Source organism: Bactrocera dorsalis, chromosome 2 (assembly GCF_023373825.1).
Source record: "Bactrocera dorsalis isolate Fly_Bdor chromosome 2, ASM2337382v1, whole genome shotgun sequence".
NCBI lineage: Eukaryota > Metazoa > Arthropoda > Insecta > Diptera > Tephritidae > Bactrocera > Bactrocera dorsalis.
The window spans coordinates 33,984,690-34,006,479 of record NC_064304.1 but is presented as its reverse complement, the minus strand read 5'-3'; the positions used below and the strand labels follow the sequence as shown (position 1 = coordinate 34,006,479).

At 34.6% G+C, this 21,790-nt stretch overlaps 1 protein-coding gene across 1 annotated transcript; it reads left to right on the top strand.

Annotated features, from left to right (window-relative positions):
* The first annotated feature begins 633 nt into the window (after positions 1 to 633).
* LOC105231787 (acyl-CoA Delta-9 desaturase) lies at positions 634 to 19,541 on the top strand. The gene is made up of 5 exons (XM_019992328.3): positions 634 to 949; positions 1,447 to 1,836; positions 16,332 to 16,462; positions 17,978 to 18,369; positions 18,481 to 19,541. Exons 2-5 carry the CDS (start codon positions 1,449 to 1,451, stop codon positions 18,875 to 18,877), a joined length of 1,308 nt encoding a protein of 435 aa, XP_019847887.2. The 5' UTR covers positions 634 to 949; positions 1,447 to 1,448; the 3' UTR covers positions 18,878 to 19,541.
* Positions 19,542 to 21,790: the final 2,249 nt, after the last annotated feature.

Here is a 21,790-nt window from a genome sequence, read left to right as displayed (position 1 = left end):
TGAAAATTTTATTCTAATAAAATATTTCATTTTTTATATGTATCAGAAAAAAATTCTTGAAAAAAGGCTGTCCAACTATCAAAATGTTATTTCGCAGTCGACCCGAAGCCACAGACCACCCATAGCTGTAAACTTATGAGTAAAAGAAGCCACACACATAGTGCTATGTATGTATGTGTTTAGCTTTGTTGGTGTGCACGTGCGTACTTTTGTATTGTGCCAAAGTTTTGCTGAAGATTTGGCCTTAACTAAGCACACACACACACACATATAAATCAACACACACATATATATGAAAACACCTTAACAACAATTTGCAGGTGAGAGTATGTGTGTTGCGCCGCCACACGGCAGATGCTGCTCGCTTTCGTTGTCACCGACTGCTACTGCTGCTGCCGCCATTACCACCGCAACGTCCAACAACGGTACACACGACCGACTGACTGCCCTCTGCTGACACTTGTTACCGGGTTATGGTTTTTGTGCTAGTCGCCAGTTGTTGCTGCTGCTGCTGTTGTGCTTTTTTACAGTCAAACGCTACATGCTGCTGGCCATTGGCGTGTGCGTTGGTGTGAGTGCGCCCATATGTATGTTGCCTAGAAAGCAGAATCTCAACGGTGCGGCAGTAATCCAATAGATACGAAAATTTCGACTTGACCGAGTTCATTTGTCTTCGGAACGGCGGCGTGTAAAGATCGTTAGAAGTTTGGTGCGGCTGAATAAAACAGGAGTGTAAAAACTCTGAAAAGTTTTTATTCACAAATATTAAGTTTCTGGCGCAGCTTACGAGTTTTAGACATTACAAAAAAAAAGTCGGAGATTTGGTGTGAAGTAGTAAACAACTTGAAAAAAGTTGTAGCGAACAATATTGAAAAGTTAACTGTTAATTTGTGGAAAACAGTGTGCCGTTCCGAGTTTTTCGAAAACAAATTGAATTAAGTGCATATTGGTATGTGATTTTGTGTGTAACATTATATTTCAAAACTTTTGTCAACAGTAAGACAAAGCGAAAAGAAATCAAAAAAAAAGTAAAAAAAAAAATATTAAAATATTTAACAGCAACAGTGTGCTCAGAAAATACAAATTTGCATTTCCACAACAGTTGTGGGAACTTTATGATCTTTCCCCTCAAAAATTAAAAAAAAAATTCCAGTAAAAAAATTAAAAAAATTGAAAAAAAAAATTTTGATAAATAAAAAAAATTGATAAATGAAAAAAATTAAATAACAGTGTTAAAGCACTAACTGGGCAACAAACCAAAGAAAACGCTAAACATATTCACAAACGACCCAAGCAAACACAAAAAAAACTATAAAAATATTGTAAAACTGTCTTTTTCCCCTGCCTTGTCTTAATAAATGTTTACTTAAATTCGTTTCTAAAGCGAATATATTAATTCATTTATTATTACAACTCTCTCACACACTCACACTGACTTTTAACTAGAAATGGGTCACCCATCGACTTCCTCAAGTCACGTTGACACCACCGCAACGCTGCCTAATGATGGAGCTGAGCTGAAAAAGCGCATGAATGGCACAGCAAACGGCATGAACGAAGCTAAAGCAACAGTTTCTAGCGATGCAGCCGCGCTAGTCGGAGAGGCGCCACCAACAACCAATCCATTGAAGAAGATCGGTCTCTATGAGCCCGTTTACCATGTCAATCTGGAGGAGTATACACGCACCTTCAAGGGTGACAAAGTGTTTGGCATCGAATTCAAAGCGCCACTCAAATGGGATAAAGTCATACAAATATTTCTGGTGCACATTGTGTGTATTTTGTGTTTGATCTTCTTTCCGGTGCAAAAGCTGAAGTTCTACTCCACAGTATGGGGTAAGTGTGCGAAAGTCGTTTAATTACTAGTGATATATGAAAATATTGAAAATAGAGCTCTAAAGTGCGTGTGTATTATGAGGCAATTAAGTTTTGAAGTTAAAATGAATTTGAATTCTTTTTCGAAAACTTTTTTGAAAACAAACATTTTTCACTTCAATTTTATTTTTGTAAAAATTTTTAAAATATAAAAAGTGGAGCTTTAAGTGTGTGAGTATTATGATATTTTGGAAGAAGGAATTTCAATTTTTTTTCGAAATTTTTTTTTTTGAAAATCAAGTGTTTTTATTTTCAATTATTTTGGTTTAAAACTAGAGAAATATGAAAATATAGAAAGTAGAGCTGTAAGGTATGTGTGTATTATGAAGCACATAAGTTTTGAAATTAAAATTGAATTTTAATTTTTTTCGAAAACTTTTTTAAAAATCAAGTGTTTTTCATCTCAAATTTTTTTTTTTAATGATAGAGAAAAATAAAAATATAGAGAGCTCTAAAGTATGCATGTGTGTGTTATGAAGCAAATTAGTCTTGAAGTTAAAAGGAATTTTAATTTTTTTTCGAAAACTTTTTTGAAAACAAGCATTTTTCACCTCAATTTTTTTTGTAAAAATTTTGAAAATATAAAAAGTGGATCTTTAAGTGTATTATGAACAAGTATATTTTGGAAGTTAAAGGAATTTCAATTTTTTTCGAATTTTTTTTTGAAAATCCTTTTTTTTTAATTTTTTTCGAAACCGTTTTTGAAAATCAAGCGTTTTTCTTTTACATTTTTTTTGTTGATTTCATAAATATGTACTTATGTACGTAAAAAAAAATCTGAATTTATTTTTATTTCCTTAGAAAACGGTTTTGAATAACAGAGATTTTCGAATTCTTTCTTCATTTTTATTGCTTATATAAATCTGTATGTACATATGTACAGAAAAAACTTTTAAAGTTGCCTTAATTCACCATCGGTCTACAAAAAATTTGTTTTCAAAACATTGTACCGTTATTTGCCTACATTGCGCCGCCTTAGTGCCGCTTGAAGTTGGTGTCATAATATTGTATCTTTTTTGTTTTGAGTGTTTAAAAGTCGTTTCCAACTCCGCTTTGTGCACTTATTGTCAACCACTTATACAGTTAGAATAATTGTGCCATCTCATCTTAGATTACAACAGCGTTTTGTTGTTGATTTTTATCGTAGTGAAATCGTTACAAGGGCGCCATTCGATTCATTAGCGTTTAATTCGATTATTTTTTTGCATTTTTCAGTTATAAATATAGATGATTTGCAGATTTTGAAACGTATAAAGCTGCATGAGAGTCACAAGGCACTATTTCATTATTTTGTTAGAGTAGCGAAGCCTGTCGTACTCGTAATAGAAATATAGCCAACAAAAGTATTTGGTTTTCCAAGTTGTAATGTTAAAAAATGTTTTGTGAGAAAAATGTAATCAAAATTAAATACCCGCAGTCTTATAACGTAGAAAATGTTGCAAGTTTGACAATTTTTGTGTATAACTATGGAGAAAATATTAAAAAAAAAAATCTGAAATTTTCGAAATTTAAAATTTTTGAAATTTTTTGAAATAATTTTTTATTGCTTTGCGCGTGAATATTTCAAAAAAACCTAAATTTTCGAAATTGAAACTTTCGAAATTTTTTGAAATACTTTTTCATTAGTTTCATGAATTTAAACCATTTAGACATTTAATTTTAAGCACTTGTTTTGCTTTTTCTTTTTGAATTCTTTACTTTTTAGACAAAAAATTTGCTACGATTTTTTACTTAGAAATATTTGAAAATTGTATATAGTTAAATTAATTACCAAGATGACGCTACTATTTTTTTTTTTTGATACCACAATAACAGTAAATTTTAATATTATTTGCCAAATCCATTTAATTTTGCCTTGCAACATCAAAACTTTTTTCTCTAACATTGAGTATTTTCAAATCTTATATTTGTTTTTATTAATACATAAAAATATTTCGCATTAAGTTTTATAATCTTTCGGTAATAATGAAAAAAATGTTTATGGCTATTAAAAATTTGACGGCATCACGCATGCGCTCTCAAACTCCCTTCTTGCCAACATTAATTTTTGCGCGTTTTTCTTTGCTCATTTTCGCCACTTCTTTTTTCAAGTTTGTGCCGCGGCATATAAAACGCATTAGTTTTTGGTTTTTCCTTCTGTTTAGTTTGGCGCTTATGTGTCATAATTATTTGATTGTTGTTTTGGGCGCTTACATAACCGCCATTACGATCGTTGAAAGTACCAAAATAAGAGCTTCCGCAATTGTCGACTTTTTATGCCGCGCTTTGCAGCCTTTGTGTTCGCTCATATAATTGCCACTTGTCATTTGTCTATTTTGCATGGTTTGCTTTGCGTTTGCATTTAACGGTTTTTCGTTTTTTCGTTTTTAATGCTTTTTGTCAGACTGTTTATGATATTTGCCGCTCAAATGCATGCTGACAGCATAGATTTACAATGGAGCATAAATATAGCGGTAATTGTAAATTAACATCAATTTGCTGCAGCGATGCTATCTGTGGGGAATGGAAATGTTAGCGTAAGGTTGGCTATATTTGACTATAACCATTCAAGTATTTTTATGCCTGGGAATATTTGCATTTGCGAAAATTGTTTGTTTGGTATTTGTAAAACAAAGCTCAAGTGGGTTGTTGATGCTTCAATGGCGAACTCTTTGCAAAAAGCAAAGTTAAACTATATGAACTGAGTGCCTGATATTATTTCAAAGGGTCATCGACACTACTAAATCCTCTGCTCCATTATTTTTTCTGCAAATCCTTCAACTATTCATTAAGGGCTCACAGTTAGGTGCTCTATTTGAGTGATTCTATGAATACTCAAATTGAAAATTTTAAAAATATTTAGTAATAGTTCATAAGGCTAAGTTAGGTTCTATGACTGATCCCAAACTTTTACAGATAAAAAGCCTTCATGCAGTTCAATCTCGTGTAACGAGGAAAGGCCTGAAACCTATCAAAAATTCAAAAATCTGCTTAGACATTAACTTCTATACCAGCTAAGTGGTGAATCTAGGTTCTATAGGCCAACTGACATACTTAAAATAAAAAAAAAAACAATACACTACCTTGCTCTATTAATATTTTTAGGTTTCTATGATGACTTTCAATAAACTCAATTTCAAGATTCGAAGGCAAATATATCGTTTTGTAGAGTAAGTTCGAAAAACGAGAAACTTACTTTGTTCCAATACCCAGAAGTTTGACAAAAAAACTATTATTGAAGAAAATTTAACACTGATCGGACGAGCTTTCAAGTGTAGAAAATGTACAGTTTCCAATAAAGTACGAAAAGTATGCAAAAATTTATAAAATTTTGAACAATCGTGTTAAAAATCGTCTGTTATAAAAATATTGTGGTATTTTCTGTTATTATGATAGTCTTCCAAGAACGATCTTTAAACTTTGGTTAGTAAACTTGGAAATTTTAATTGGTTGTATGCCTAAAAATATACTTTAAGTGGGCAAGCGTTGCCCAAATTTTTAAGATTTTTGAATTTTGAAAATTTTGAGGTTACCTTCTTTTTAATTATGAGGTTATCCCAAAGAAATAATACGAATTTTGAAAAATGAAATGAATAATAAAACATTCACTGCGCTGTAAATAGATTTCAATTGGCTGAAATAAACCAAGTTTTAAAAATATACCCAAATTTTTTACTTTCGATGGATCGATTTAGAGATATAACACCAAGCGTTATTGCCTTATTTCAATATTCAAAACTTTAAACACAAAAATATTTGCAGACTCAAAATGCATTCGTTTGGTGCACTCCAAGGCCTGAAGTTTTATTGGATCATTTTATTTTACGAATTCGACTGAAAATATCCGTAGTAAATGGCTTACATTACGAGAGATGTTAACAGCTGAATTTCGGTGATATGAATATGATATACTGGAGGTTTTTATAAAATAAGCACAGAATCGAAAAACCCACACCAAAAAAACGATCTAATTTCACTATGTAATTTTTGGCGGATCATATTGAGATATCGTTTTGAAGTTGTGCACAGGTTTTTCACTCACTAAGAAGCTGCTCATTTGTTAGAATCGCTGATATCACACCACTATAGCACATAGTTGCCATACAAACTGACCGTTCCAAGTCAAGTTCTTGTATGGAAAACTTTTTTATTTCAAAAGATATCTTCACAAAATTCGGTACAAATAATTGCTTAAGGAAACGGCACAATCTCCGAAAAAACTGTTCAAATCGAACTGCTATATCACACAGTTGCCATACAAACTGACCGTTCCAAGTTAAGTTCTTGTATGGAAAACTTTTTTATTTGACGGATTATCGTCACGAAATTTGGCTCAAATTATTTTTTAAGGTAACAGTATAAACTCTGAGGAAATTGTTCAGATCGGACCGCTACAGAATATAGCTGCCATACAAACATACCGATCAAAATCAAGCAAAAGATATTTTAACCTTTTTATACTGTAAGACATGCGCCTATGAATGTATCTTAGCTACATAGTAATAGCTTTGGTGGAGTCGTAAACGGTTTTTACTATGTTTAACCGATTCTAAATGACTAATGGGTTTTATGAGCATTTTTTGCAGACAAAAATACGCCCGAAGGTTTGTCATTGCTGATCCATCACAATAAACAGCAAAAAAAAAATTAATTTGCATACATGTAGTATTCAAGCAGAATATTGCGAAGACAAATTAGTTTTTTATGAAAGAGTAATTCCCAAAAGCACATACGTATGTACATATGCACGTTTTTAGCATATGTAGATATGTATACTTGCATTACATACATACAAGTATATATAAAGTCTTACCACACAGACTTAAATTGCAATGAAACTAGCTAGAGTTTAAAAATGCCTTGTAAATAATTTAATGTATTTACATACACATACATACATATGTGGTCTGCTATATCTATATACATACATAAATCCATATACAATACATACTTAACGCTCTTGACAACAAATTGGCTGGTAAAAATTAATTGTTTTCACCGTAGCCGAATTATGTCACCTTACTCATGCTTTGCGCTACTTACAAGTATGCATGTGTGTTATTTTATTTTATTTTGAAATATCTTTTTCTTCTTCTTTGCTACGTCATCATAAAACGTAACGTCTTCAATAAAACGAGTTTACCAAACGCTGGCACTGTTGGTGTACTTGTATTGGTGTGTTGCCTTCGCTTCACCGTAAATTTTTTTTCACATGAAATTGAGCAGCTGATTTCTTTGTGTATTTTGACATTCATTTTATATATAATAATAATAATAATAATAATAGTAATATGACAGCTACGCCCTTAACAGCTGCTTACCCGAAATTTGACGCATATTTGTGGTAAGAGTCAGTGAAGCTGTGCGATGCATTTCAGGCTTAAAGGCTTTTGATAGCCGACAGCTGATAGGAACGGTCTAAACATAAGGTCTGAACTACAAATCTTGGGCTCGGAAATATTCACTTTTTGAAGTAGGTTGACACCTCTTTCCTAGTTCTAGTTCTCTTTGGGTCTGAGAGACCGGAGATTATGGTCAATATATACCATAAACATATCTAATAAAGCAAAGAGAAACTGAATTAACAGAAAAATCATGAATTTTCATGCATTTACAAATAATTATGTACATTTCTATATACGTATATGTATGTATGTATATGCCTGTATGTATGGTATAAGCATGTGTAATCTAGGGAATAATAAAGAAAAACCCCAAGAGCATACAATTAGTTTCTTTTTTTTCAGTTTAAATAAATTAATTTTAAGACAAAATTTATCGATCGTTGTGAAAACCAACTCAGTTTAATATTTATTGCTGTAAGCTCTGTACATGCAGTTCGTTTTCTGGCTGCGCCGAAAACCACAGACTAAACACACACACACACTTGCATTGTGGTTGCACTCTTTTTTATGTTTTGCTTTTTCTACTTTGGCCAGCCTAGTGTTTTAGTCTTTTCGTCTGGTTTCTTGACATTGAGCCAACGATAAAGTGTGCGAAAGATCAGTTAAGCATCAGTTATCGCGATGCTTCTCGTAGGACCCACGGGGTTAGGCTGAATGGCCGCTTGCACGTGCCACATGCACACACGCTTGTGTGTGTGTGGCGCTTGTCTGCGATGCCGCTGCAGTTCGCATGGGAAATGAGGAGTTGGCCTGCCCTGCTTGAAAGCTTTAATTATTTATTGTTTTTTTTTTTGTATTTACAAGTTTACACGCTTGAAGTGCTTGCATTTCTGAGTGATTAAACTGTTGCGTCAAAAATTTATTGACTGTTTCTTGGTATTTTTAGCGTAGCAGCTGAACTATTTAAGGTTGAAATTAACACAGCACTTATTGAGGGCCACTTCAATATTAACGGAAGGGGTTTTCACGCATAAATGTTAACCCATTTGGTTGATTGCGTTTATTTATTAATATTTTTTTCATCCGGAATAGCGTGTCTTGATTTTGCGATCAGCTTGGCGAGCTGAGTCAATTTAGACATATTTCTATAAACGTCATTCAGTTTTTGAGTTATCGTTTTAAAATTTTGCACTCGTGCTTTTCTTCCCAAGAAGCTGCTCATTTGTCGGAACTGCCGATATCGGACCATTATAACATATAGCTGCCATACAAACTGAACGATCGGAATTAAGTTTTTGTATGGAAAACTTTCACATTTGAAAATTTATCTTTACAAAGTTTGGCACAGGTTATTTTCTAAGATAATAATGTAATATGCGAAGAAATTGTTCAGATCGGCTCACTATAGCATACAGCTGTCATACAAACCGAACGATCGGAATCAAGGGTTTGTATGGAAAATCCATCCAGTAATCCATGCTTAAGGTAATAACATAATCTCCGAAAAAATAGTTCAGATCGGATTACTATGGCATACATATATGTAGCTTCCATACAACCTGGACGCATAGTTACTAAATGCACCTGTGAAGGCTATATTTGCTTCGGTGTAGCCGAAGTTAACGTTTTTTCTTGTTTAACGTTGAATTTGCAATAATTATAGTTCAATTGCATAATTACTCAATGTTTTTTGCAATTAAAAGTATGCTCTGAGATTGTATAAACCCCATGTGACACTCCAAAGAACCTAGTCAATTATTCCAAAACATATTTTTGCTTCTTAACCGAGTTAATTTGTTGGTATAAAGTGTTTTTGATTTTATTTCTTCAAAATTTATTAACAAAATTGGCAGATAGGTATATAGTTATAAATTTCAACGAAAAACTACACAAATCTTATAAAAAGTTATATAAATCAAATTTCCCTTGGTTTTTAGCACAGAAGACATTTTTGAAAAATCGAATAGTAATATCATGTGACATAAAACGATTCAAAATTATATTATATCCAATAAATGTATTCAAAACTTGCATAATATGACTTCCGTAATAGCCGAAATGCTCGATAACTACAAATTAATAAAGCGACTTTTAATGAGAATAATGTAGATAAGCAAGAATTGTAAATTGGTTGGCAATTTGTATTGAATGACCAATCAAAATTTATAGCTGGTCAATAGTCGAGCGATTTTAGAGTTTTAAATCAAAAAAATAAAGAAACTTGAAGTGAAATACCTAAAGAGCTGCTGACGAACGGCGCACTGGTTTACGATTCTGTAGGGAATTCCCCTTCTATGCGGAAATTGAATGAATTATTTTTTACGGTGATTAATTTTCTGCAAAAGGTGTTTTTTCGAGACATAACAATAATTATTTTGCTATTTAAATTTGGTATGCTGAGGCTTGCATACATACGTATACATACATATATGTATTGCGTATAAATTCTGAATGCCAAGATCTTATTTCTTACCTTCACAAATGTAGATTCTTATAAGGTTATATATTTACCATAAAAATAATATATATGTAAAAAATGTTATGCATGCACATACAAGCATACATATATGCATATGCATATACACGTATCTTTCATTCAAAATCTGTGCCTATATACTTATATTTACAATAATGCGCGGTGTCTTCTCTCGGTTGTAAAATTTACTCGCATACTCTTTGAAATGATTTCTTCACTTTTCATCTTCTTTGTTATTGCTTTCTTTGTCTCACTTCACACTATGTATAAAGTAAAAAACGAAGAAAAAACGCTCAAATTTATGCACTTAAGCTTGCGTAACACATTGACCTTCGTGCCGTTAAGTGGGTGATCAATTTCTCCTCGTTTTCTCAATTCGAAACCGATCGGCGAAATTTTTTCAAAAAGTTATCAATCATCAAAGTATCGAACTTACTGATATCGGACACTCTCGAGTGGTTTTGGATTTTAGTAAATATGAGTAATAACCAGTTTAGGTTGCTAACCAAAAAGTAAAAAACATAAATTGATAAATTTAAGGCGAAAGAAGAAACCGCGTGTGTTGAAGGTTAATTCCGATTGTTTCAAACGATCAACAAACTATTGCAAGCAGACTGAAGCTGAACAACAAATAAATTATTTGTAATATATATTTGTATATATGTATATATATGTGTACGTATACGTGTGTCTGTATAAAAAAGTATTTGTAAATGTACATATACATACATATATACTTGTATGTTAGATATGCAGTGGGTTGTCATATAGGTGCTCACATATACTAAAAAGTGCGGATCTTACCTCTTTCAGTTCAATCAGACGGTTTTACTACGAGTATATAACTGCACTTAGTATATAGTACATATGTAGATATATACATACATACATACATAATATATATATGTATACATACATATTTACATATATATTTATACATGTGTCTATGTATAGTATATAAGAAACTTAGTTTTAGGTTAAAATTTGCGGTTACTACATATATTATGAAGGGTGATCCATTTCGAGGTGCCCTAATTTAAAAAAAAAACAACAAAGAAACTTTAAATCTAATGGGAAGTGTTTATTATCAATCGAAAGAAGTGTCTTTGATATTTTTCTTTTGAAGACTATCACTTTCAAATATTGGTCGCGGCAACGATGGTCCAATATTTGAGTTCAATTTTCGACTTGTAACATGAGACGCGGACTGTCGGAAGGTTGAGCGGCTTCAGTTCTAGTATTTTGTCTATTTTGTACACTTTCAGTTTAAGATCTCGACGTAAAATGTGCAAAGTCGTTCCATACCTCAGTCCGAAATGCTGTGAACGGCGTTGAATCGACTCTTCACAGTCGTCGGATACACTCTCAGCTACGGCTGCTATATTTTCTTCACTGCGTGCTGGACGTGATCTTTTCGGTCGTTTATTATCCAATAATAAATGCTGGGTCGGGTCTCAAGATGGGTGATGGCATTGTGAATAGTATGTTCAGTAGGCCGATTATGGTGACCATAAGTTGAGCGAAGCGCTCGAAACACATTCTTTACAAAACGTGAATTTTCGTAATAAAGTTGAGCGATTTGTAAACGTTGTTCAGGTCTAAGTTTTTTCATGATGAAATGCCAAACAATACTGAACAAAATTAACATGATAGCTTGACATAAATCACGCGTGATCTAGCAAAAGAAGGCTATTGAAAAAAGTACCTCTACTTGGATCACCCGCTATAACTTTGTCCATAAAGGTTTTTGTGTAGTAAAGCCAAATTATATAACTTCCTGCCTTAGCAGCATGATTGAAAATCAAAAATGAATAGACGCTTCTATGGATTTTTTGTTTAGTGGTTCATTATGTAAGAAAGTTGATATTAGTGATATTATCTCGAGTACAAAATTTAAAGCAAAAGTAATATCGTCGTTCATTGCGGCACAATAGGAAAGAAGCTGGAAAAGATGCCCTGAATTATATTAAGTGTTTCTTTAGATGTTTAGAATTTCATAGAAGAGTAAATACTTTTGTATGACAGAACACGAGAGAACCAATTGCTCTATTGCCAAGTTTAACAAGCGCATTCATTTCAAAAGTGATTCGCAAACTCAATATGACCCATCATACTCGTGGTGTACTCGTATCTTCGTAGAAGCACAATATAATGATAAATAGACTGCTCGGCAGTTAGAGTTGGAACCACGTACCAAACTGTTAGTGTTCAAGAGCAGGCTTCAAATCATTCAAAGCAGATATGCACATATTATTCGGGAGAAAAACTATCACGGGCAATGAATTGCAATTATCAGTGATAGTCAAGCGGCGCATCAGGCAATCTCGTCCGTTGAAATCAGATCAACGGAGTGCTCAAGAATGATAAGCAGGGTAAACCAAGCATGAATTCCTGGGCATAGAGACATCAATGAAAATTAGCTAGCTGATTTCCTTGCTGAAAAAGCTGCGACAACCTATCTTATAGGCCCCCACTCTTTACGAGACGAGCTACGGAGTCAAATAGATAACGCTTGGGCTTCACGAAACTGATCGTTCTTGCAGGAACTAGTTAAGGCAGCTTGTGGGGTTTTATGGTGGCCACTGCAGACTACGGTGTTATCTGCACAGATTAGGATAATACGCAACGGATCTGTGTTGCTTCTGTGACCAAAGGGCAGAGACACCAGAGCACATAGTACATACTGCTTGTTTACCCCGCAATGCCAAGAAGAAGGAGTGAATCCATCCGTTAAATAAGAGAACACATTACAACCGTTAAGTGCCTTTGCTTTGACTGGGTTACACGAAGTGTTGTTATAATAAGAGAGAACACAATAGACCAAAGTTCGCTGGACATTCCTCAAATCGTAATTTATAAGTGCTTATATCTCAAAAAAATCCTGTTGTTAATTTCAATTAACTTGCTTTCGGTATTTGTATGTCCAAAATAAGCTTAACACTTTCAAGTGTTGATTTCAAACTAATCTCAGTTTTTCCCTTTGCAAGTCTTCATTTGAAGTCGCTACCCTACATTTCAAGTCGCTAAGATTTTAATCAAACTCGATCACTAACTCGATAAAACATTTGGTTATTTTAACGATGCTTCTTTTGCCAATCGCTTGAATATTCTCACAATATTTATTTTTCTCACACTAGTTCAAAATCAATTAAATCTATTGATTTATTAATCATTTTAATTCGAGCACGGCCGGTGTTTTTCCGTCTAGATCGTTTAAGGTTCGCTAATTCTGAGTGACTCGGCTCGAATTTCAAATTATAAACCCAAATGTTTGTTTCTAATACATATGTACACACAATTACATATGATGGCATGCATACGCTATGCCGAATTAGGCTCTGCACGCATGCGCTTTGGCTGTTATCGTCAACTTACTGATTTTGTCAAGAGTGGAGAATTCCATAAAACGTTCACATAAGTGTGTATGGTAATTGGTAGGAATGTTTTTGTTTTTCTCTAAAATTTAACTAGTTAATGTCAAAATAAAATTTGCATAAAGAGTTAATTTGGGGACAAAATCGTAAAAATCTTCAGAGCTATGATGACAAGCCAAAATCTTTGATATACAAATTTTTCTGCAAGTCATTGTTCCCACAGATTATCATGTGACATTCCAAAATTTCAAATGAATCTAAAATGTGTGTGATTTGTGTAAGTAGAGTACAGAAAAAGATGCTGAGCAATTAAGAAACAAGTTGTTAACAGTTACTGGGCAAGTTATATGCGGGGAAGTACAGAATTTATTATTTTTGGATAGTGATAATGTATTATTTTCTATTACTTATAATATGAAATGAAAAAAATTTCCACTACTAATTAATTCTTATGATTCTTGATGATATTAACTATATAAGAGAAACTAAAACATTTTTATTGATAGCGACCAGCAACGTTGAATAACCACATATATTTTGTATGTAAAATAAATTTCTTGGAACGAAAAACTTAGGTTAATTGATTAGAAAATGAAAACCTGATCGAATTCGGCATTTATGATAATATTTGCTACTTTAACAGGAAGAATTCCCTAAATACAGTCTTACATAAGTATATGGGTGGGCCATATAAAATTTTCGAAGACAGGGCGTAAAAGATTTAGTGTAGCGTTTGTTGTATGGCACGTAGCGCCGTCCTGCTGGAACCAAATGTTATCCAAGTCTTCCTCTTCAATTTGCTTGAAGAAAAATTCGTTTAACATTGCGCGATATCGCTCACCATTGATGATTACGGTTCCTTCTTCATTTTCGAAGAAAAATGGGCCGATGATTCCACCAGACCAAAATTCGCACCATACAGTGATTCGTGCTGGGTGCAATGGCTTCTCGACGATTACGTGCGAGTTTTCTGTGTCCCAACTGCGACAATTCTGTTTTTTAACGTAACCATCGAGGTGGAAATTAGCCTCGTCCGAAAAGATGATTTTTCGGTAAAATTGGCCATCCTCGGGCAAACAATCTTCTGCCCAATCTGCGAACTGTAGACGGCTTTTTTTCTAGTGAATAGCGACCCATTTCGTAAATTTTAGACCTTTTACTGAATATCTGTCACTTTTCGAATGGTATTTGACGTTTCTAATGTCGAAATATAGATAATTCAAATTTAAAATGTTAGATGGCCCACCCGTTATATGAACGACTAAAGGTCGTAAAAATATTAAGGCTGGTGAAGGTATATGTGCATATATGCTTATGTATGTATGTACGATCGTCAGAATGCTTAGAAAATACGCTGGAAATTATCACTGGAGATTTTATAAATTTTTATTCTGACCATTAATTCAGAAAGATAATCAAAAAGCAAATTTGGAAGATAGTTCATAAAAATTTCAGAATATTAATCCAACATATTCATTGAAAAATAGAAAGGTGTAGTCAAATGTTTTGGAAATATGACAGTTTCAGCTTATCAGATCCGCCAAAATATGTCGTTTTGAATAATAATTGCAAAAGAACATATCGAAAATCGTTAGAAATTGAAAACTATTTTTGTAAAAAAATAAAAATTGTAAAAAGAAACTTTTCGGGCAAAAATATGTCACAAATATAACAGAATGTACAACAATGTAATCAAACAAAAAACAAGTAAGAAAGGCCTATGCTATTATCAGAAAGGATTCTCTCTGAATATTAATAACATATCTGATAGATTGGCCTGTATCTTCGATAGGTTTGTAGGTTCGTAATTGGAACTATGGTCCACATATTCGGTAAGTGGCGGTTTGAACAGTTGTAGCACGATTTTGACATTTTTTGGTCAGCAGGTGGCACACCTTAAGCTGTGAAAAGCTTTAAGTCGATATACTATGTATTCGTTTCGTGCTTGATTTTTATACCGAAAAGCGAAAGAAGCAGATAAAATCGAAAAGACGTGTTTTTTTCGATTTCCACCATGTTTGCACTGTAATGTAAAAACGTCGGAATAATATTACATACCCAATTTGATTGAAATCTGTCGAGTAGGCCCCAAGATATTGTTTTTACCCCAATGTGAGCGGCATTGTCCAAATTTGACATCAGCTCCTAAGAAGCCTTTTTTTAACATTCTGAATATAAAATGGTATGTCTAGTGACTTATGGCACTTTTAGTAGTTTTTAACAAAACCGTTATATGAGCATTCAAGTTATTAGAGGACAGCGCCAAGCCCACTTTTTAAAAAATTTTTTTAACCATATATGCCCCTTCTTAATACAATTCGAAGTACCAAAAAACAACCTCGTAACTTATTGTGGAGCTTAGTTTTGGAGTTACATGGGTTTAAAAAATCTAATTTTTTTATTGTCTTATTAAATTCTACAATAGATTACCTCTAGATAATTTATCCTAAATTTTCAAGTTGATTCGAGTAATAGTTTTGCAGATACAGCCTTGAGAATTTAATATATGTGACCTGGTCTACGAAAAGGGAGCTAACGTGCGAAAACTAGTTTTCTAGGAAACAGCTGTTAAAAATAAACAACTCGTTTCGTCAGTTTCTCGTTATCACATTTCCAGAGGCTTCAAGAACGTCCAGTAAGTGTTGTTTTTGGTCGGAATATAATTATAATTCATCGTGTAAGTTGCTAGTGTGGAACATTTAAAAAAGTAACACTGAAGAAGTGACGTTTACTCTAATACCGCGCAGCTGCTGTTGTCTTGTTTCTGTTGATTATCGTCTTCGCATTTCTGAAATGGATGATGAAAACAATGAAGAGAGCGATTATGATGAAGACGAAGTATGTGTATCTCAAACAAACTTTATATGCAGATTTACTGCAGTGTGTCGAGGCATCATCACCTGGGGGTTATAATAAAGCTGTATCGCCTGAAAAAGTCGTCTGGTATGAATGGGACAGCTATTTTAAACCACTGTACAAGTCACTTGTTGGAATAACGCAATTCCATCATTTCATAATCTCTACAGAATCTCTTCTTTCTCTACATTTTTTAAACAAGTTATGACTTTTTGGATTCTATCACGTGAAAAAGCATCTCATCTTCCATCCGAATCAACTAAAAAGTGAAAATTGATTTTTTGACACCTAAGCCCCCTTTCCGTAGACCAGGTCACATATATTATTTATAAAATTAAGTTAAGCTAAGCTTATGTAAGTAAATTACTACATATTACTATATTTATTAATAATAATTTCTCTCTTCACCTCTCTTCTCGAACGCAGCTTTCTTTATGGGCGGCGTTGCCGGTTTTGGCGTAACAGCTGGTGCTCATCGCTTTTGGACACATCGCTCTTTTAAGGCCAATGTACCGTTACGTAGCATATTGATGCTTTGCTTCTCGGTGGCTGGACAGGTAATGAAATACCAGAAACAAATCATATAATTAACCTGCATCTGCTATCAGATAACACTTAGTGTGTGTTTAGACGAGTGCATTGTTTGTTGTTTGTATGCATGTCAATTACCGTTAGCACTGTAATTACGGTTTAAGTGTGTTTTATGAGCAAACTACGTGTGTTACGTATAACAAATTTAAATTGCTGATAAAATGTGTTAAAGCAAGCCATTAACAGGGTTAATTAAGCTTTCAATTAGCCAATATTGATTGGACATGTCGATTTTATTGCCATTTTTTAAAAGCATTACCTAACATTTTTTAACTACATCTAAATACTTTTGGTACAGTAAACTCCGCTTAATTGGCGCCCAAGTTATTATATATGCCTTTTTATTATTATATAATTACCGTTTAATTTCGGCGCATAATTAAATCTATTTAAGATAATTATCTTCGTTTGTGTTTAAAACGAAAGAAATATATATTAATTTTGACTAAAAATATTGCTTAATATATCCAGAATTGAGGATTTCCATTATTAATCCCTTAATTTTGCTTAATGGGAGAAAAAAGTTCGGAAAATTAGGTAAACCAAGAAAAAAAATTGAGTTCGATTTCTTCGAATACAAAGGATTCCATTTATGCTATTTGCTATAGTTAGTGATCTGAACAATTTCTTTGAAGAAATTACTGTTGCCTTGAAAATTAATTCATACCAAATTCGGTGAAGACATCTCGTCAAATACAATAGTTTTCTATACAAGGGCTGGATTTGGATCGTTCAGTTAGTATGACGGTTCCGGAAATGAACATCTTCTTTGAGAGGAAAGGACGTGCGCAAAAAAATTCCAGATTGATATTTCAAAAACTCAGGGACTAGTTAATCGACTGCTCGTGGTGCTTATAACTTATATATTTACATGTTTTATAGAGTCTCCGACGTTTCCTTTTCGGCATTACAAACATCGTGACAAACTTGATATACCCTGTTCAGGGTATAAAAATTATAAATTTCTGCGAACCAATTAAGTGGGGCATACTGTAGATGCTCCGCATCAATATTTTTAACAAATTTATAGCTGCTATAAAAATAAATATTTTTATACTTAAAGTACAACTTGACACCTTGTAAAATATTTAAGTACTTTCATATAAGTTTTAAGTGCTCAGACAAACTTCAATTAAGTGCGTGTTGATAAATAAATAAATTAAATAAATAGTTAAATAGCACATTACCAAAAGAACTATTTCGTGGCGGTTACCTTAAAAATGTCATAAAATAAATATATCAATTTGTTCCCCAAAATTGATAAATTTATTAGAGAGTTTCAAACAGGCCCTTGATTTAGTCAATTAGTAAATTGTTTTCATTAAAAATATATGCAAAACTCATCAATTGACTCAATTAAGCGGGTACCGGCAACACATATTATTTATTATATTATTATTCACGCATGAAAATGCTCATAAAGGAATCACCTATAAGTATTTATTTTAAACTCTGTTTCTTCTATTTCCCCCACACTTTAGAATACGCTCTACGATTGGGTGCGCGATCATCGTGTGCACCACAAATACTCGGAAACCGATGCTGATCCACACAATTCCAATCGTGGTTTCTTCTTCGCCCATGTCGGCTGGTTAATGATGCTAAAACACCCCGAAGTTTTACGTCGCGGACGTCAGCTGGATTTAAGTGATGTAATGAACGATCCGGTCGTGCAGTTCCATCAGAAATACTTTATACCCTTGAAAATTATGCTCTGTTTTGTATTGCCCACCATGGTGCCCGTCTACTTTTGGGGTGAGGAATTCCATTTGGCCTTTATTACGCAATGTCTCTTCCGTTATGTTAGCAGTCTGAACTTCACATGGTCGGTGAATAGCGCCGCCCACATGTTTGGCACACGGCCTTATGATAAGTAAGTGGAGCAGAATATTACTCAATATTAAAAAACCCCGTTAACTATTTTTGTTAAACACTTTGATTACTAAACAAAATCAAATATATGTTTGTCTCTTTCTGTTAACAGTCGCATCAGACCCACTGAGAACATTTACGTCTCACTCATTGCCATGGGTGAAGGCTGGCACAATTATCACCATGTTTTCCCCTGGGACTACAAAGCAGCTGAGCTCGGCAACTATTTCGGCAACTTCACCACAATGGTTTTGGATGCCTTCCATCGCATTGGCTGGGCTTGGGATATGAAGGAACCCTCGAAAGATTTGGTGCGTCGCGTTATTGATAAATATGGCGATGGCACACATCCCACAACAGATAAGTCAGATGAAACACCATCGGTTGGTCATTATCATTATGCGGAGGTACCCGATCCTGAATTTGATGCATCCGATGCGGAGTCGAGCAGCACGGAGAGCACAAAGCTGGATGAGAATGAGAATTTGAAGAAGAAAGTGCAAACGTAGAATACAGTTCGTTGTTGTTGGTGATTAAAATGCTAACTATGGACTGGGTGTAAGTGAGCGTGAGACGTCGGAGCTCCTAAAAATATGGACGTGTGGCTGTTTATTTAATTGTTTTTTTCGTAATGTGTAACTAAATGCATTTGTATAAATATGTACTTGTAATAAATAATGGGTGTTCCGTCTATACATACACGTACACATAAACATATGTATGTAAGTGTAAAAATATAAATTGTATTTACATAAAAAAAAAAATAACTGGAAACAAAAGTCGTATATGTTAACGGTAAGATGTGTATGTCATTCGGTTTTTTCGGGTTAAGTGTAATGCACATTTTAGTGGACATCCCAGCACTTTGGCATGAATAAATAGGTTTTTAAGTAAAAACATGACGAATGCGTCACAAGTAGAAGACATTCTAGTACTAGCGTGTAAGAATTGTAATTTTATAAAACACTTTTTGTACTATGAAAACACACAAGCGGGATAATTGTGCTACAAATGATTTACAATTAGTCAGTTAAGTCAATGCAAATTAATATTGCTAAATTTATTTCTATTAATAAGTAAGTCTGTTCATTTGTGAACGAAATTTTGATGTATAATAAAATGCAAAAAATACATATATCAAATCAAATTACTAAACGCTAAAAAATATACAAACGTCTTTTAATTAAAACTTGTGGAGTTACGACGATTGAGATGGGTTCTTTCGTCGAAAACAAGAAAAACCGGTAACTTTGGTTGAAGCTACAATTCCTATAGCATAAAAGGGCATAAAATGACTTAAACTTGATATTGTTCGATTGTAGTTTGTATGACAGCTATATGCGATAGTGGTCTGATCTGAGCATTATTTTCGCAGATTATATATTAAGATAATAATCTGGGCAAAATTTCGTAAAGATACCTTGTGAAATAAAAAAAATTTCATACAGATACTTGAGTTTGAGTGAGGGCAAGACGAAATATCTCCTGTCATCAAACAAACAGTCATCGCACTAGCGACTAGGCTCCCACGTAACTGTGGACAACTGTCGAGAGTGTTTTACGTGGGATCCTACCTGCGAAGGCCTAAATCCACGGTGCTCAGAAGCACAACGGATCAATACAATGCGTCGATCAGCGCCCTGAAAATTGGGTAACGATTTTCAGTACCAATCGGCAGTGTGGCATGGACACACTAACCACCTTGGTAGGGTTCGAGGCCCATCTAAAACCTCTTCCGTACTATGTGCACGGCGCCAGGTTGCAATGCAACTCCACATTTGAACTGACAAAGTCAGTTCTTCCCGCGATTTGGGTTTTAACCACAGCCACCACGAATCTCCACAAAGGGCCAAACCCAATGAGCAGATTGGAGTTTTACCTCCAAGGGCTTACTGCTCCCCGTGGTAAAGTCTCTGGTAAGACCTTGTAACCGAAGTTACTACCAGTTGAGTTTCCACACAACTCTGGACTGGCGGCCAGGATCTTAGTCGCCTCTTACGACAGGCATGCCTTACCGCGGGTATATTCGGTTCCCCCCCTACCCGCAGGGGGACGTAACTGTGGACAGTCATAACTTCGAAGTTGTAGATATTTTCGTCTATCCTGGAACCAGCATAAACCTCGAAATCCAACACAGAATATCTCTTGCCAACAGGTACTACTTCGGACTAAGTGGGCAACAGAGAAGTAAAGTCCTCTCTCGACGAACAAAAACCAAACTCTATAAGTCACTCATTATTCCCGTCCTGCTATATGATGCAGAGGCATGGACGATGACAACATCTGATGAGTCGACGTTACGAGTTTTCGAGAGAAAGGTTCTGCGAAAGATTTATGGTCCTTTGCGCGTTGGCCACGGCGAATATCGCATTCGATGGAACGATGAGCTGTATGAGATATACGACGACATTGACATAGTTCAGCGAATTAAAAGACAGCGGCTACGCTGGCTAGGTCATGTTGTCCGGATGGATGAAAACACTCCAGCTCTGAAAGTATTCGACGCACTACCCGCGGGAGAAGCAGATGAAGAGGATGACTTCCACTTCGTTGGAAAGACCAGGTGGAGAAGGATCTGGCTTCGCTTGGAATCTCCAATCGGTGCCACCTTGGGAAACGAAGAAACGACTGGTGCGCTGTTGTTAACTCGGCTATAACCGCGTAAGCAGTTTCTACGCAAGTAAAGAAGAAGAAAAAGACATATACACTTTTAAGTGTCTACGACTTTTTCTTTTGGGCGTTACAAGCTTCGTGGTATACTAGATGTACATGCAGTGAAGAAAACATAGCAGCCGTAACTGAGAGTGTGCACGAAGACCGTGGAGAGTTGATTCGGCGCCGTTCGCAGCAACTCGGACTGACATATGGAACGACTTGGCGTATTTAATGTCGTCATCTTCAATTGAAACAGTATAAAATACAGCTTTTGCAAGATCGAAAGCCGCTTGACCTTTCCAAGCAACATCGCATCGCTCCATGGGCTCTTGAAAAGAAAAAGATCCGATGTTTTCGAGCCATACTTTGTTAAGTGATGAGGCTCATGTCTGGCTCATTGAGTATGTAAACAAGAAAAATTGCCGTATTTGGGACGAAGAGCAACCTGAAGAGATTTAAGATCTGTCATTTCATCGTGAATAAACAACGGTTTATTGTGGTTTGTGGGCCGGTGCAATCATCGGTATATATTTCTTCAAAAATAATACCGGTGAGAGCGTAACTTTCAATGGCGACCATTATGGCGCCAGATAACTGACTTTTTGATGCCTTAAATTGAAGCTCGGGATCTTGGCGACACTTGGTTTCAACAACACGCCACCACTTTCCACACATCGCATAAATCAATGGATTAATTGAGAGAACACCTAACAGATAATTTCACGTTTTAGGCTGGTCGATTGACCACCAAGATCGTGTGATGTCAC